Source organism: Cyprinodon tularosa, unplaced genomic scaffold (assembly GCF_016077235.1).
Source record: "Cyprinodon tularosa strain WSP-4 unplaced genomic scaffold, ASM1607723v1 ctg703, whole genome shotgun sequence".
Lineage (NCBI taxonomy): Eukaryota > Metazoa > Chordata > Actinopteri > Cyprinodontiformes > Cyprinodontidae > Cyprinodon > Cyprinodon tularosa.
The window spans coordinates 543,294-556,811 of NW_024039456.1; the positions used below are offsets into that span (position 1 = coordinate 543,294).

At 39.3% G+C, this 13,518-nt stretch overlaps 1 protein-coding gene across 1 annotated transcript in view; it reads right to left on the minus strand.

Moving 5' to 3' along the window:
- Positions 1-13,518, minus strand: part of LOC119772235 (polypeptide N-acetylgalactosaminyltransferase 18-like) — a 210,369-nt gene that overhangs the window by 77,923 nt on the left and 118,928 nt on the right. The window contains exon 11 of the mRNA XM_038268590.1: positions 6,373-6,468. Within this exon, the coding sequence (XP_038124518.1) occupies positions 6,373-6,468 (96 nt within the window). The remainder of the gene's footprint in view (positions 1-6,372; positions 6,469-13,518) is intronic.

The following is a 13,518-nucleotide window of genomic DNA, read 5'->3' on the forward strand; positions in this document are numbered from 1 at the left end:
AAGTGAGCTACAGCAAAGAAGTGTGACTGTCACACAGAGGAACGCTATATGTGAACAAATCTGTAATAAAGTAAACGCTGTTAAGTAAACCTTGCGAACAGTGGATGAAGTAAAAACAAGATACCAGGATATTAGAAGGCGAACCAAAGAAAAACTGGCATATAACAAAACATCTGCGAACAAAACAGGAGGGGGCACAGTAGATGAGATGCCTCTGACCAGCATTGAGGAACAAGTACAGCTGACGCTCTGTGAGGAGCAAATCACTGGAATTGCAGCTCCAAAATGACAATGCTGGATAAATGATATGTTTTGATGATCGTTTCCTCATTCATTCCAAAAATATTCACACGGAGTGAAAAAATGCGTTCTCTGCGTCTCCTTGCTTCATTTCCATGTCTCCTTCTTGCGGCAATAACCGCTGCCATGTGTGCGCAATTACGCATACAGACCATTTGCACCTTCTTTTGAAACGTGTTAAATATAGAGTCAGATACCGTTAGCAAAATTGCTTTCAGGTTTAATAAATCACTTTGCGAGTGCTAAATTAATATATTTACATGTTCTTGCGCAGTGAAATAGCTCACGTTTTTATACACGCAAACCTTTGATAGATCCGGCCCATAGTGTAGAGCGGATGTAGATTTGACCAATCAGAGGCCTCCTGTCTGCGGCACTGTCTGTGGTCACCTACAATTCTGGAGAGGTGTACCAGTGTCCGCGGAAGGGGCAGGGGAACATTTGAGTTCACTGCGACACACACGCAGACGACCTGGTTTCTGAGTATAAATCAGCCTTAAAGGAATAGTATACCCAAAACATGATTAGCCTTCATTTTCTACTCACCCCCATGCTGAACAACACTCTGGAGTACTTTTTTGATATCTCAAATGCATCTGGAGATCTGGGAGGCTTCTTGCTGTCTGCTGACATTCAAATAATGGAGGTCTATGGCGCCCGAGGCAGAAAGGTCCATAAAAGTCCACAAAAAACGTGTCAATATTCCTCCATACTGCTCGTCCAATGTATTCCAAGTGTCCTGAGTGGGTAGCGTCCATAATTTACTCGAAACAAAGTCATTTAGAATGTTTTTAGAGCATAAACAGTAGTGTATAGGATTTCCTGAAAGCGCGCACATGCACGATCACGACGCTAAGGAAACCGCGGCAGACCAAACCAGATGAAAGTGCGCATTCAGCGTCTGCTCTGCCAATAATGCAAGCGTAGAAAAAGAAACGTGCCGTTTACCTGTGCAAAGAAAGAAACAACGAAAGAAAAATGTCTGAGGACTTCAGTGTTGAGGAAGAGCAGGAGTTCTTTGCCGAGCTGAATGCGCTGGTTTGGTCTGCCGGCTTCCGTAGCGTCGTGAGCGTGCATGTGCGCGCTTTCAGGAAATCCTATACACTACTGTTTATGCTCTAAAAACATTCTAAATGACTTTGTTTCGAGTAAATTCTGGACGCTACCCACTCAGGACACTTGGAATACATTGGACGAGCAGTATGGAGGAATATTGACACGTTTTTTGTGGACTTTTATGGACCTTTCTGCCTCGGGCGCCATAGACCTCCATTATTTGAATGTCAGCAGACAGCAAGAAGCCTCCCAGATCTCCAGATGCATTTGAGATATCAAAAAAGTACTCCAGAGTGTTGTTCAGCATGGGGGTGAGTAGAAAATGAAGGCTAATCATGTTTTGGGTGTACTATTCCTTTAAGTCTAAATTCAAACTGCAGCACTCAATGTTTAATTCTGATTTTTTGCCAAATCTGCTTTTTCTGTAGTGCTGTTCACATGACGTCTCAAATTGTGTCCCTGAGGTGACCTGCATGCACAGAAGACCTTTCAAAAGTCAGTGAGTATGGATGGATTTTAAGCTGTTTAGCAGTGGAAGTAGCCGGATTTTAAGCATTGACTAACTTTAAATATGTCAAGCAAACAGTCCCTTTTTCACAGCATGTATTTAAACAACAAGCTGATGAGAATTGAGTTCTCCTCACTTGAAGTTTTTAATTAAACTGAATGTTGTGTTTTGCAGTGCAGGGCCCAAGAGGACAAAAACCGGGCCGTCCCATAGGTCTTAGTTATCAGGGAATGAACACGGTCTGCTGTGCCTGAGGCTGAATATATTTACCTGTTTTTTGTCAGTCCTGTTCTTAATTAGTCTGAGCCAAATTCATGAGGAGGAAATGAAAGCATTTTAAGGATGAATCTGTTGAGCTCAAACTCAGCAGAAATGTTACAAGATGCTTCTCCTTGTGCTTAATAAAACAAACAAGAAGGGGGGCTTAGGAAACTATGCTGCATGCATTCACTGAGGTAAGTTAATAGCAAAAGTAGTGGAGATAACATTGTCCAATACAAGTCAATTTCTTTATCCGCGCTGCTTATGCAGAGCAGCAGACGTATAAGAAGCAAATGGATGACGGGTCACAGAAATGCACACACTGCTGTTTCAGACGTCAATGTGCCGGTCAAAGCTATTAACATTATGGACAAAGGAGACAAAGCTATTCCAGATACCAGCCACATATAGAAGTCTAGTTCTGAATGCATTGCACTACTTACGAAACATGAATAATTTTCTTTTTATCATCCTACAGGGTATTTTAATGCAGTAAAATATGATTTTTTTTTTTTATTGTTTCCTGAAGTCTCCATTAAGCAGGCCATAAGAGCAGCTAGAGTCACACTTTGGAACTAAGTGGTCTAAATCTGCAGTGAACTGATAGAGTGGATGCCTGGCTTCAATGACTCCCTCATAACTTTTCTGCTACTTCAGCTGTAACAGCTAAAATATCTGCTGCTAAAAAAGCCTGAAAACATGATGGTGATGATGATACATAAGCATTTTATGTTCAAATTTGATTTGTTCTTTTCTCAAAATACCGAACTGTCTCAATGGTTTTTTCTAACTCAAAAATGTTTGCTTCTTCTGGGAAAGAAACATCTTGAAACAAAGTTAGAATTTGCACTTTCTTAGTGCCTTCAGATTTGCTTTTGCTTTAAAAGGTCCTGTGGGCTGTTTTATGTTGCAGGAAACAGACAAACTAATTAAGCAACCAGCTGTTATGTTCAACCAACCATTTACCAGCTAAAGACCTGGAAAAGACTTAAATAATGATGATAAATCAATTTGATATCTTAATTTCTTCCTGCTGTGGTAACATATTTGAAAACATTACATTTATACAAAAAAATTTATGAAAGACCTTTAAAACCAGTTCTGTTGTCTGAATGATGCAAGAAGTTGTTTCTGTATAGTTTTGGACAAAAACAATGTATCAGTTTAAATTACTAAAACCTCATAATTTTACCCCTCCCATTAAACATTGCTTCTATGATTTGATGTTCAGAAACTATGCATGCCTTCCCCCTGCATGCTGTGACAATGTTAAGGTTGAAAAAGCTCTTAGATGTCTTCCGAATGTAGTTTTTAGCAGGTTATAATTCTGGTAATGTAATAAAAGAGAATATAGATATATAAAAGAGAATAAAATATTGCACAAAGGGGCACTTTGTTTGATTCCTATATCTCTAAGTAACCCTCGTCAGTTTATTCAATCAATCATAGTTTATTTGCATAACATCGGGAAGACCAAAGTGCTTCACAGTAAGATAAAAACATTGTAAAAACAAAAATCCGAAGCATCAATCCATGTGCTCTAAGCATTAAAAGCCTGTTTGAAAAAAATGTGTCTTAGTCTGAACTTAGAGAACACGCAGACTGGGGGGGCAGGCTGTACCACAGTTTAGGTGCAGAAACCACAAAGCAACAATCGCCCCACTGTTTATACCGGGACCTGCGATGTATGGGCAACATCTCAGTTAAACATAACGGAGCACCACAATGAAGGACTTTAAAAACAAGCATTAACATTTTAAAATCAATCCGAAAACAGAACAGGAGCCAGTGCAAAGAGGAGAGGATGGGAGTGATGCGTCCGTGTCTGGATGAACCAATGAGGAGACGAGCTGTGGCATTCTGCACTAACTGTAACCGTTGGAGTGACGACTGTGGGAGGCCAGACTAGAGAGCGTTGCAGTAGTCCAACCATGAACTGATAAATGCGTAGGTCGCCTTCTCCAGGTCTTGAAGTGAGAAAAAGGGTTTAATCTTGGTCAAAAGGCGTAGCTGGGAAAAGCTGGCTTTGACAACAGCATTTTTTTTTTTTTAAGTTTAGTTCTCGTTTGAAGACAACTCAAACGAGAACCAAAAATAATGAAGTCTGACTTACTTTACTGAGTTCTGCTTTCAATGAAAGAGGACCTGCAAAAGGGAGCATTTACCCTATCCAGGATTTGCCAGTACAGAAAAGGCAGACCTTCTCTGATCAGGGAGGGGTGATGTGAGGCATAGCACAATAATTCCAGCTCAAAGCAAAGACAAAGTGGCTCTTTTAGTATGTAATCTGCACAAGGCCAGCAGCTAGTTTTTAGGTAATGTCTTACTGTAAGTAAAAATCTGTGTTTTTCTTCAGGGTCAAAGCAAAACACCTAATATTTCTTAACAGCTCAATATTATGTCGTTCTAACTAGTGTTGATGTCATTTTTTGGCCCCGATACCAATACCTAGCTTTGCAGTACTGGCCGATACCAAACCGATAGCGATACCGGAATTAATGTGTGTGTGTATATAAGAAGAACTGCATACTACTTGGATGTAAAATAATTGCCACCATGGCTTTGTCTGCTGTCTACCTTTGTGAAGCAGGAAAAACACTAATTCAAAGTGAATCCAGAATAACTTTTTGTTGCCTACCTGGAATGGGTGACAATAGTTGATTAAACTTTTGGCTCTCAAAATAGTATCTGTGCCCTATTTGTTGGTAATCGCCGATACTGATACCTCCATTTTAGTGCTGGATCTGGGCATCTAGTTCTAAGAGCATTATTTAATCATATATTTGACAGTGGCTGACTTTGAAAGGTTAAAAAAATCATGACACAACTCATAAGAAAAACTGCAAACGTTTAAGTTTCATTGAAGTTGTGCAAGGAAGAAACATTTGCTGCATAATAAAAACAAATTAAGACAGAGTAAAGAGTAGTAAAGTAGTAGAAATGACAAAAACCGATCAGAGAATACAGTTTTATGATAAATAAGTCCAAGCTGAATTATTTTCACTGCTATGCGTGGAGGTTGAAGTAATACTTTGCAGGAGCGGGACCTGTCCAGTTCAGCATCACAGAAGCCCTTTCAATAATTCAGTGTTTTATAGAAGGTGCTTTAGGAAAATGTGAGAGCCTCTGCTTAAGGAAAGGAATATAAGACAGGACTGGAACCTGTAGCATGACAATCAACCCAGACATTACAGTAAATACACAAAGGACTGGCTGGGAGTTAAGACATAAAAGGTTTTACTGAGCAAAGCTTCTAAGATGAACTCCGATCCAGATCCCATTTGGATGCTCCAGCATGACTTCACATAGATTGTACGATCAACAAACCCTTCAAACATCTCGTATATTAAAGAATTTGCCTCAGAGATTGTTCAATGACAATAACCTAAAGGCAGTGTGTACACTTATATATTTTTCAATTAGAAATCAATTTTATTAAAAGTCTAATAGGAAAACCACGCTTTTTCGGGAGCATAAATGTATTGAAATTATTTTCACTTTCAGAGAAAGGAAAACTTTGCTTACGCTTGCACTTTCTTAGGCATCTTAAAAAACAAACTTATATAAAACAGGAAATGGTCAGGTACTGCACAGAATATATATATATATATATATATATATATATATATATATATATATATATATATATATATATATATATATATATGAAAAAAGACAAATTAAATGGTAATGAAAAAAATAATTTTAGGACAATGAAGGGATTTCTTACCAATCAAACTAATGAAAGGGTACAATATTATTTCCTCAGAAATAAAAGTAAAATATAATTAGTGAATTTATTTAAGACTTAGACCAACCTTATTCTCTTTTTGTATACACAGAGTGTATACAAAAGGAAATTTCATTTAAAATTCTGCCACAGTGTCTACCTGCTTATTTGGACGGGCTACCAGAAGTAGAACATCAAGCTAAATGTTTAATATTCCTCCATCTTCAAAATGCTTAATTTAAACAACAACAAAAATAAAGCCTGGCAACGTTGGTATATTTGTAATAAACAGTAATATGAACCCAGCCACTGAAAGCCATGCAGCAGTTCATAGGAAGTCTTTCTGCTGGATCAACATGAATGAGACTTCAGTCTCAATTCCATATAATGTTCTGCAGAGGTTACTCTAAGTTCTCCACTAATCTTCCTGTAGTTATTGGCCCTCTTTGGATCTCCATGTGAATATTGCTCAGCTGTGTCTCAGAATAGAACTTCTCAGGACTGAAAAGTCACTCACCTGTGGTGTCATTCCATGGCAGAGGTACATGATGGGAATGTTATCAGTGTCGGGTCCCTGGTCTAAACACAGGTCATCTCTCAGGCTGTTCTTTAACTGAAAAACAAATGTAAAACAAAATAAAGCACTGAGAAAATTGACAGGGTTAAAAAAAACATCTAAACACTTATACTTTGACATTTTAAAACATAAAAAGTAACTGCATATTTACTTTGGATAATATTAAGATACTTTTTTGTAACTAGACTTAGACTTAATTGTCATTTTGTACACACAGAGTGTACACAAAAAGACATTTTGTTCAGTACAGCTCTCAAGACATTTCCATTTGTAAATTGCAGAGTGATAAATGTAAGCAGCAGCGATAACATTTAAACATAAGACTGGTATATGATTTACAGTTTCCAACATTTAGTTTTTTTTTTTTTAAACCCCATTATTTTTTTATTTTTTACAGTGTCCTGTCTGACAATGTGGCAATAAGAATAATTGTCTTGATGCCAAAAAGAGCCCAACAGATTTTACTTTCACAAGTGGAGCAGTACGGCTATCGCCATAGTGTTCCGCTTGTTTCATGCATATACATTGCTTTATTATAATTATGCCGGGAGTTTTACAGTTTATATGGACACTGCAAAACCCCATTTTATACAACATTCAGCAGTCTAATGGCAGTGGGGAAGAAACTGTGCTGGAATCTGCTGGAGCTGCATGCTTCGAAGCCTCTTCCCAGAGGGCAGCAGGAAGAACAGTCCATGGTGTGGGGGGGGGGGGGGGGGGGGGGGGGGGGGGGGGGTCTTTTATAATGTTACTACTAACTACTAACTATAACTAGTTACTTTTTTAGGGAACACACTGATGATGACACAAACACAAGGAAAGGTTTGGATGCACTGCTTGTTGAAATGCAAACACAGTTCATATGTGCATTTTTGAGGATCTGCTTGTAAATAAATTGTGTAAATTGAGCAAAAAAGCACAAGAAGTAATAGTGTAAAAAAAACACTATTAACACTATTCATTCCAAAGGATTTCCTATATTTGTTTTCTTCTTCTAGTTTTGTGACCTGGTTGAATAACAGCAAATGAATACGTTTTGTTTCTTCGTTTAACCAGACAGTAAAAAACAGGAAAAACATAACCAGTAGTCAAAGACTAGTGAGGACAGCAGTAGCTGAACAAACTATAAACAAATTCTACTCAAAAGATGAAGGAATAATGATGTTATAAAGAAAATGCCTCTACACAGGATTAACATGACTTTCTCTCCTCCATTTTTAAAGTTTAAACACATGAACAGAACTATACGCACTTCGAAGCAATGTACAACTAATCTAAAAATGCTATATATTCTGAAGGAATGGGGACTGAATTTCATGTGACTTCAGTAAATACAGCACTAAGCAAAATAGAAACACCTTGAGTCATTATTTACTTAGTAGTTATCCCTTTAATAAATGGCCTGCTGTTCTTTAGAGGAACATGACCTATGTGTTTGTCTCCAATCAGAATTAATCTGTGTGTACATGTATATATGTGCTGCATTGTGGGAACATTATTATCTGCTAAATGATGCCTGGCACATGGAGACAATCAGTCATGCTCTTATTTGCTATATTAAGCACAGCAACAGGGGAACCCCTCACAGAAAACATACCTATTCAGCCGTTACAGTTGTATGTAATACAGGGTTGCTTAATATTTTTATGTCGAAATTCCTGATTCTCAGGGCATCTTTTGCCAAATTTCAGGATGGATGGAAATGCAAATAAAAGGATGGACAGACAGATACAGTAGAAAGAAAGATGAACAGACAGATGATTGGTAACTTCTTCGGTGGATGAACACAAAGATGGGTTGAAAAATGCATAGATGGATGGAAAACAAAAAGAAGGATGGATGACGGCAGGATGAATGGAAGGGCGGATTGACAGAGAAACAGACTGACATAAAAGAAATATGCACTGAAATACAAACAGGAATAAAGGGAAGAAAACCTTAAGAAAATATAAAATAATTCAAACATGTCTCTGCTTTTCCAATGTACGAATAGCAAGAAATAATCTGAATGTAGTGAAACTGAAAATACAAACCTAAATATAGCAAACTCAAATATAAATCCCCAAAACTGTGAGGGGAATCCCTTTGTTAAAGAATTAACATTACAAAACAGTCGGGTAAAGATGTTCTTTTATCCTTTTCTTTATTAAACCATAAAACAAATCTGCCTCTTGTGACATTTCTTTTCTTTTTTGTCCTTTCTTTCTTTCCTATTTTCTTCTTTGATGTTTTTACCAATATAATTAATCCATTATGATAGAGTGATGCCCTGCAGGGCCCTAAGTGGGTGGCTAAAATGGGAATAAATGAAATCAGTGTACTGTAATTACTGCCTGCCAGGAGTCGTGCAGACAATTTCAACTAACATATACCTTTTGTAACAGATATACAGACATTTTTAAACTGAACAAATACTTTTGCAGTATTCACTTTTTGGTGTTTTTTTTTTATCCTGCACATAATGTTAGAAATAATTAAATAAGGGCATGCAGGTGGTGCAGTGGTTAGTGCGCAAGACCCATGTACGGAGGACTTGGTCCTCAATGTCTATCCCCCTCTCTCATACCCCCTTTCGTGTCAGCCTACTGTCAGAAAAACAAGCCACTAGTGCCATAAAAACTAAAAAACAAATTTAACAGAGCTGTGGACATTGGCTTGACTTGAGTCAGACTCCACGCACAAATTTTATGAAACAAAAGATCCTGTACAACCTGAACAAGATGGCACTCCATGGCAGGGGTAAAAGTCATCAAGAAAACGACATAACAAACAACAAACATTTGTTTTGTGTGCTATGTTTTTCAGAAGCAGATTTTCATGACTTGTTAATAATAAAAATTTTGACTGACTCAAGTCAAAACCTCTGTTTAAGAGGTGATTTTCCTTTCTTGGAAAAAAGAAAAACAAAAGATCCTGGAAGGAGCAGTTTCTTAAGTGACGGTTTATGCAATATGTTCAATTTCCGCAGCATGGCTGTACACTCCCTTAAATATAGAAGTTAAGGCTGATTTATACTTTGAAACTTGGTCATCTGAATAGGTGTTGCAGTGAATGGAAAAACGTCCCCGCCCTCTCTGCAGACACTGCTGAACCTCTCTCAAAATGTAGGTTACCGCAGGCTGGGCTGCAGACCGGAGGCATCTGATTGGCCAATTCTACATCCGCTTGCCGGCTTGTTTTGTTTGTATGACTGTAATTGCGGAAAACAACTTGTGAAGTTGGACCAGCTAGAAGAGCAAGGTGCACGAGAATGCTGGGACCCTTTTTCCACCTGGATCCCCGTTCTTTTTCGACCTCATGTCCCTCTGTTGTCGGACGAACTTGCTCCCACTTCCTCACCGCCGTATCTAGACCCACAGCTAGTTCGTGATTGTACCTCTTGGTTGTGGCGTGGAATATAACATAGTGGAGACCACACTTCAAACTTGAGCATAAAAAAAAATGTCAGCGTCAAGCTCACTGCGACACACTGCTGCAGGGAGTAGAACTTGTCCTTTAGGCTGAGGAGCTCGATCATCCTGGAAGAAAATCAAAGTAGAGCTGTTTTGCCTCCATATTGAAAGGCAGGAGGTTTTCCAGTCACATTCCACCTATAGGAGGCCCAGTGGACGGCCCAGGACAGAGTGGAGCGACAACATCCCTGGCTGTTCCTTGGCAAGCTGGAGGAGGTATCTGGGGGGAAGTGCTGGAGTCAATGCCTATAACACTGCCCTTATAGCCTGGTCACAGATAAATAGGAAACAACAGGCTAAAAATCAGTTTTTTCTTTTCATCAGTGGCTAAGCCAAATTCAGCTCTGACAAAAGCAAATTCCTTAGCAGTACTTTTTTATCCAGACTTCCCTTCCTTGTAAATACCATATTAGGAGTAGAGTTTAGTGACTTTTTATGACCATGTGTATGGCCTTTCAGTTGGTGCTGTTCAGTAGGTGTAACAAACAAGCCACGGGCAGACTAAGGTTTAAAGGATGAGAAAGATAATGTCCTCAGAATAAGTTTAAACAACCTACAGCAATACACTAGTAGCCAATCAAAATGTCCCCACTTTCCTTGATTTGGTCCTTTACAATTGCTTTTGAAACACCAATATTTGTACTAAAATATTCTTTCTGTCCTGATGTGTGGACATTAAGATGTCATCTCCTGGTCATACCCTGTAATTCAGTGAATGGCTGAAGTCAGAGTGAAAAAAAAATGCACACCCAGGAAAAGGCCAGAGGCTGGAAGTTCAAGGAAATTCTGCCGGGAGTCACGGCTATGGGAGTAGGCTGCCAATCTGCTGGCATTTGACTGGGAAGGGCCATTTTGAATGGCTGCAACTCTATAGAGGAATTAAACCCTGAAGAGTTAATAGTTTTAAGTGACTTTAAGTCACTTCCAATCACTGCTGCAGTGTTTTACCAAAGACTTTCCAGTATATGGCATTTTGGTTAGAACTGGTCAAAACCAGAGAAGACATCTACTTGAATTATGGTGCTGTTAAAATGGAGTTCATCACAAGTGGCCATTCACCAAAGGGCTTAGAGTTACACTGGGCTTGTCGCAGATTGTCTTCAAATGGTGCTGGTTTTTAAAATCATTAAGCTTTTTCTTACTGATAAGAAGTTTTGTGCTCCGGATATGTTATCAGCCTTTGACAATGTTTAGCTGCCTTTTAGCCTGCCTCCAACTTGTTGTTTTTATTTCTATGTTTTAAAAAAAATAGTTTCCAACTTTATAAATAGAAGACCTGTTGTGAGGCACTTAGTTGTATCCTGAGCCTTTTAAATAGTCTGTTGCATCTATGGTAACTCTGTCATTCAAGCGACCTTTTAAAAGAGATCATTTGAATACAAATGCCTGTTAAGTCTTCCAGCTTCTTGGGTCTGACCTTTCGTATTCCTCATAAAAGAAAACAGGATACAGACATTTAGATTCTGATATGAATCAAACGTCTTTTTAATTTGATCTCACAACTGCCGCATTCTGAATTTTTGATCAATGGGTAGCTTGAAAGGTATTTCCTAATTTTCCACAACCATCTTTTCTACAAAGAGATCTTTTTCTCCCTCTGTGAAGCTGTTTCCATCCAAGATCCCTGCCATAATCTCTGCCTGAAATTTCTTATCACCTCACATGGTCTGCTCCTCTGCAATCACATCACATACTGGCCCAGAGGGGTTTGACTGTAGTGCTGGAGCCTTTGAGGGCTGATCTGAGCTTTCTATTTCATAATATCTCATGTTGCTATCACATACCAAAAAGCAATTAACAATAATCTGGTACTTTATTGATCCCCTGTGGGATTTCTCCTCCCAAACCATCCGTACAGATGTCACAGGTCAGGTCCACACATGTACACACAGCTGTAGCCCAGAGAACTTCAGTAAATCAACTTCTAACTCAGTGCCACTAAGGCTACAGTAAGTGAGTTTCAAAGCAAATTCTTAACTTTAAAGTTCTTCTTTTTTTTTCAAGAATAATTGTCTTGATGCCAAAAAGAGCCCAACAGATTTTACTTTCACAAGTGGAGCAGTACGGCTATCGCCATAGTCTTCCGCTTGTTTTATGCATATAAATTGCTTTATTATAATTATGCAGGGAGTTTTACAGATTATATGGACACTGCAATGTAAATAGAACAGGAAAGGAAAAACAAAAAAAGGAAAAAAAAGATGAAGGAAAGAGGAGATAAAAGGGAGATAATGATAAAACATTTTCATTCTGCTTCATCACCTGCAATGAGATGAAGAAGAACAGCACAACCAACGGACATGGTACAAGATATACAATAAAGTAACACCTAGATACTATCGCTGAAGTATAAGTAGTATTATTTAATCTGGCATGTATTCTGTGTTACCTGAAGATAAGAATATGGGCTTTCTGTATGGAACTGAATCTCTAAGTACCTGGAGCCAAGCACCTGTAGTTGTTTGTGAAAGTGCACTTGTGCATGTAAAGTTTATCCAAAGGAAAATTGCTCAATAGTGGTTGTGGAGAGCCGAAGAGGCGCCCTCCCAGAGCACTGAGTCCAGTGCTGGGAGATTCAAAGCCCCAGTTGACCAGGAAATCCGACCCCCACCATGGGAGGAGGAGAGACAGCCCTGAGGAAGTCCCCCAGCCATCGCAATGCCGGAGCCCCCGGGAGCCGCAGGGACGAGTCTGCGGGCTCCGCCGGCAGCCAGCCACCCCGAAGTGAATCCGGCCCTGGAAGCCACCAGGAATGAGTAGCCACCCGGGCATCCAACCCCAAACCCCGAGCTCCACCATTGCACTGGCGAGCCCAGGCGCCAGCCAGCGGAGGGAGAGCAACTCACAGTCTAAATCAGACCTTCCCACCCTAGTGCCCCCACTCACAACACAAGGAACCCCCCCCCCCCCCCCCCCCCCCCCCCCAAAAAAAAAAAAAACGTGGACACACATTCACACATAACACTAACATTCAATAATACCAGGACCAAAGACCCGGCGGCACCGGTGGTGGGACCCGGGTTTATTGGATAACCCAATAACTGAACCTAAATTCCAGATGGGGGGGAGGGGAACGGTGACATCGCCACACCAACCTATCTCATTCCTGCTTCAAAAAAACAAAAAAAACTTTAGAGTTAAATTAAAATGGTTACTGTAAAAGTTCCTCCAAATATGTATTTTATATTTTAGAATTTTCAGTGTGGTCACATAATCCCTGAAAAAGGAATGGATCAATATCGGTCTGTGCATCATCATTTGTGTGCAGTAATACTGCAGGTGCTGCTTAAGGATCAAACAAACCTGAATTAAACCTGTTAATAGGTCACACCAAAGCCATCAAAACTGATTTCAAAGGTAGAGAAAGCGTTCTGCTTTGCTGCCGGAACACAAAAAAGGAACAGGGCCAAACATATGCACGGAAGCAGAAACAGTGTAAATAAAAACTTAAATCCTGATGTTTGTTGGGGTTCTGTTTCATATAGCCTGCTCCCCTACCAATCCAAGCTGCCAAAGCAAGCTGGACATCATTGTGATAAAACTCAACGTGTCTTGTTTGAAAACTGTGTACATTCTAAACTCATCCATAATTATAAATTTTGAATCACAATCGTTGTCAAATTGAACTGCTTAT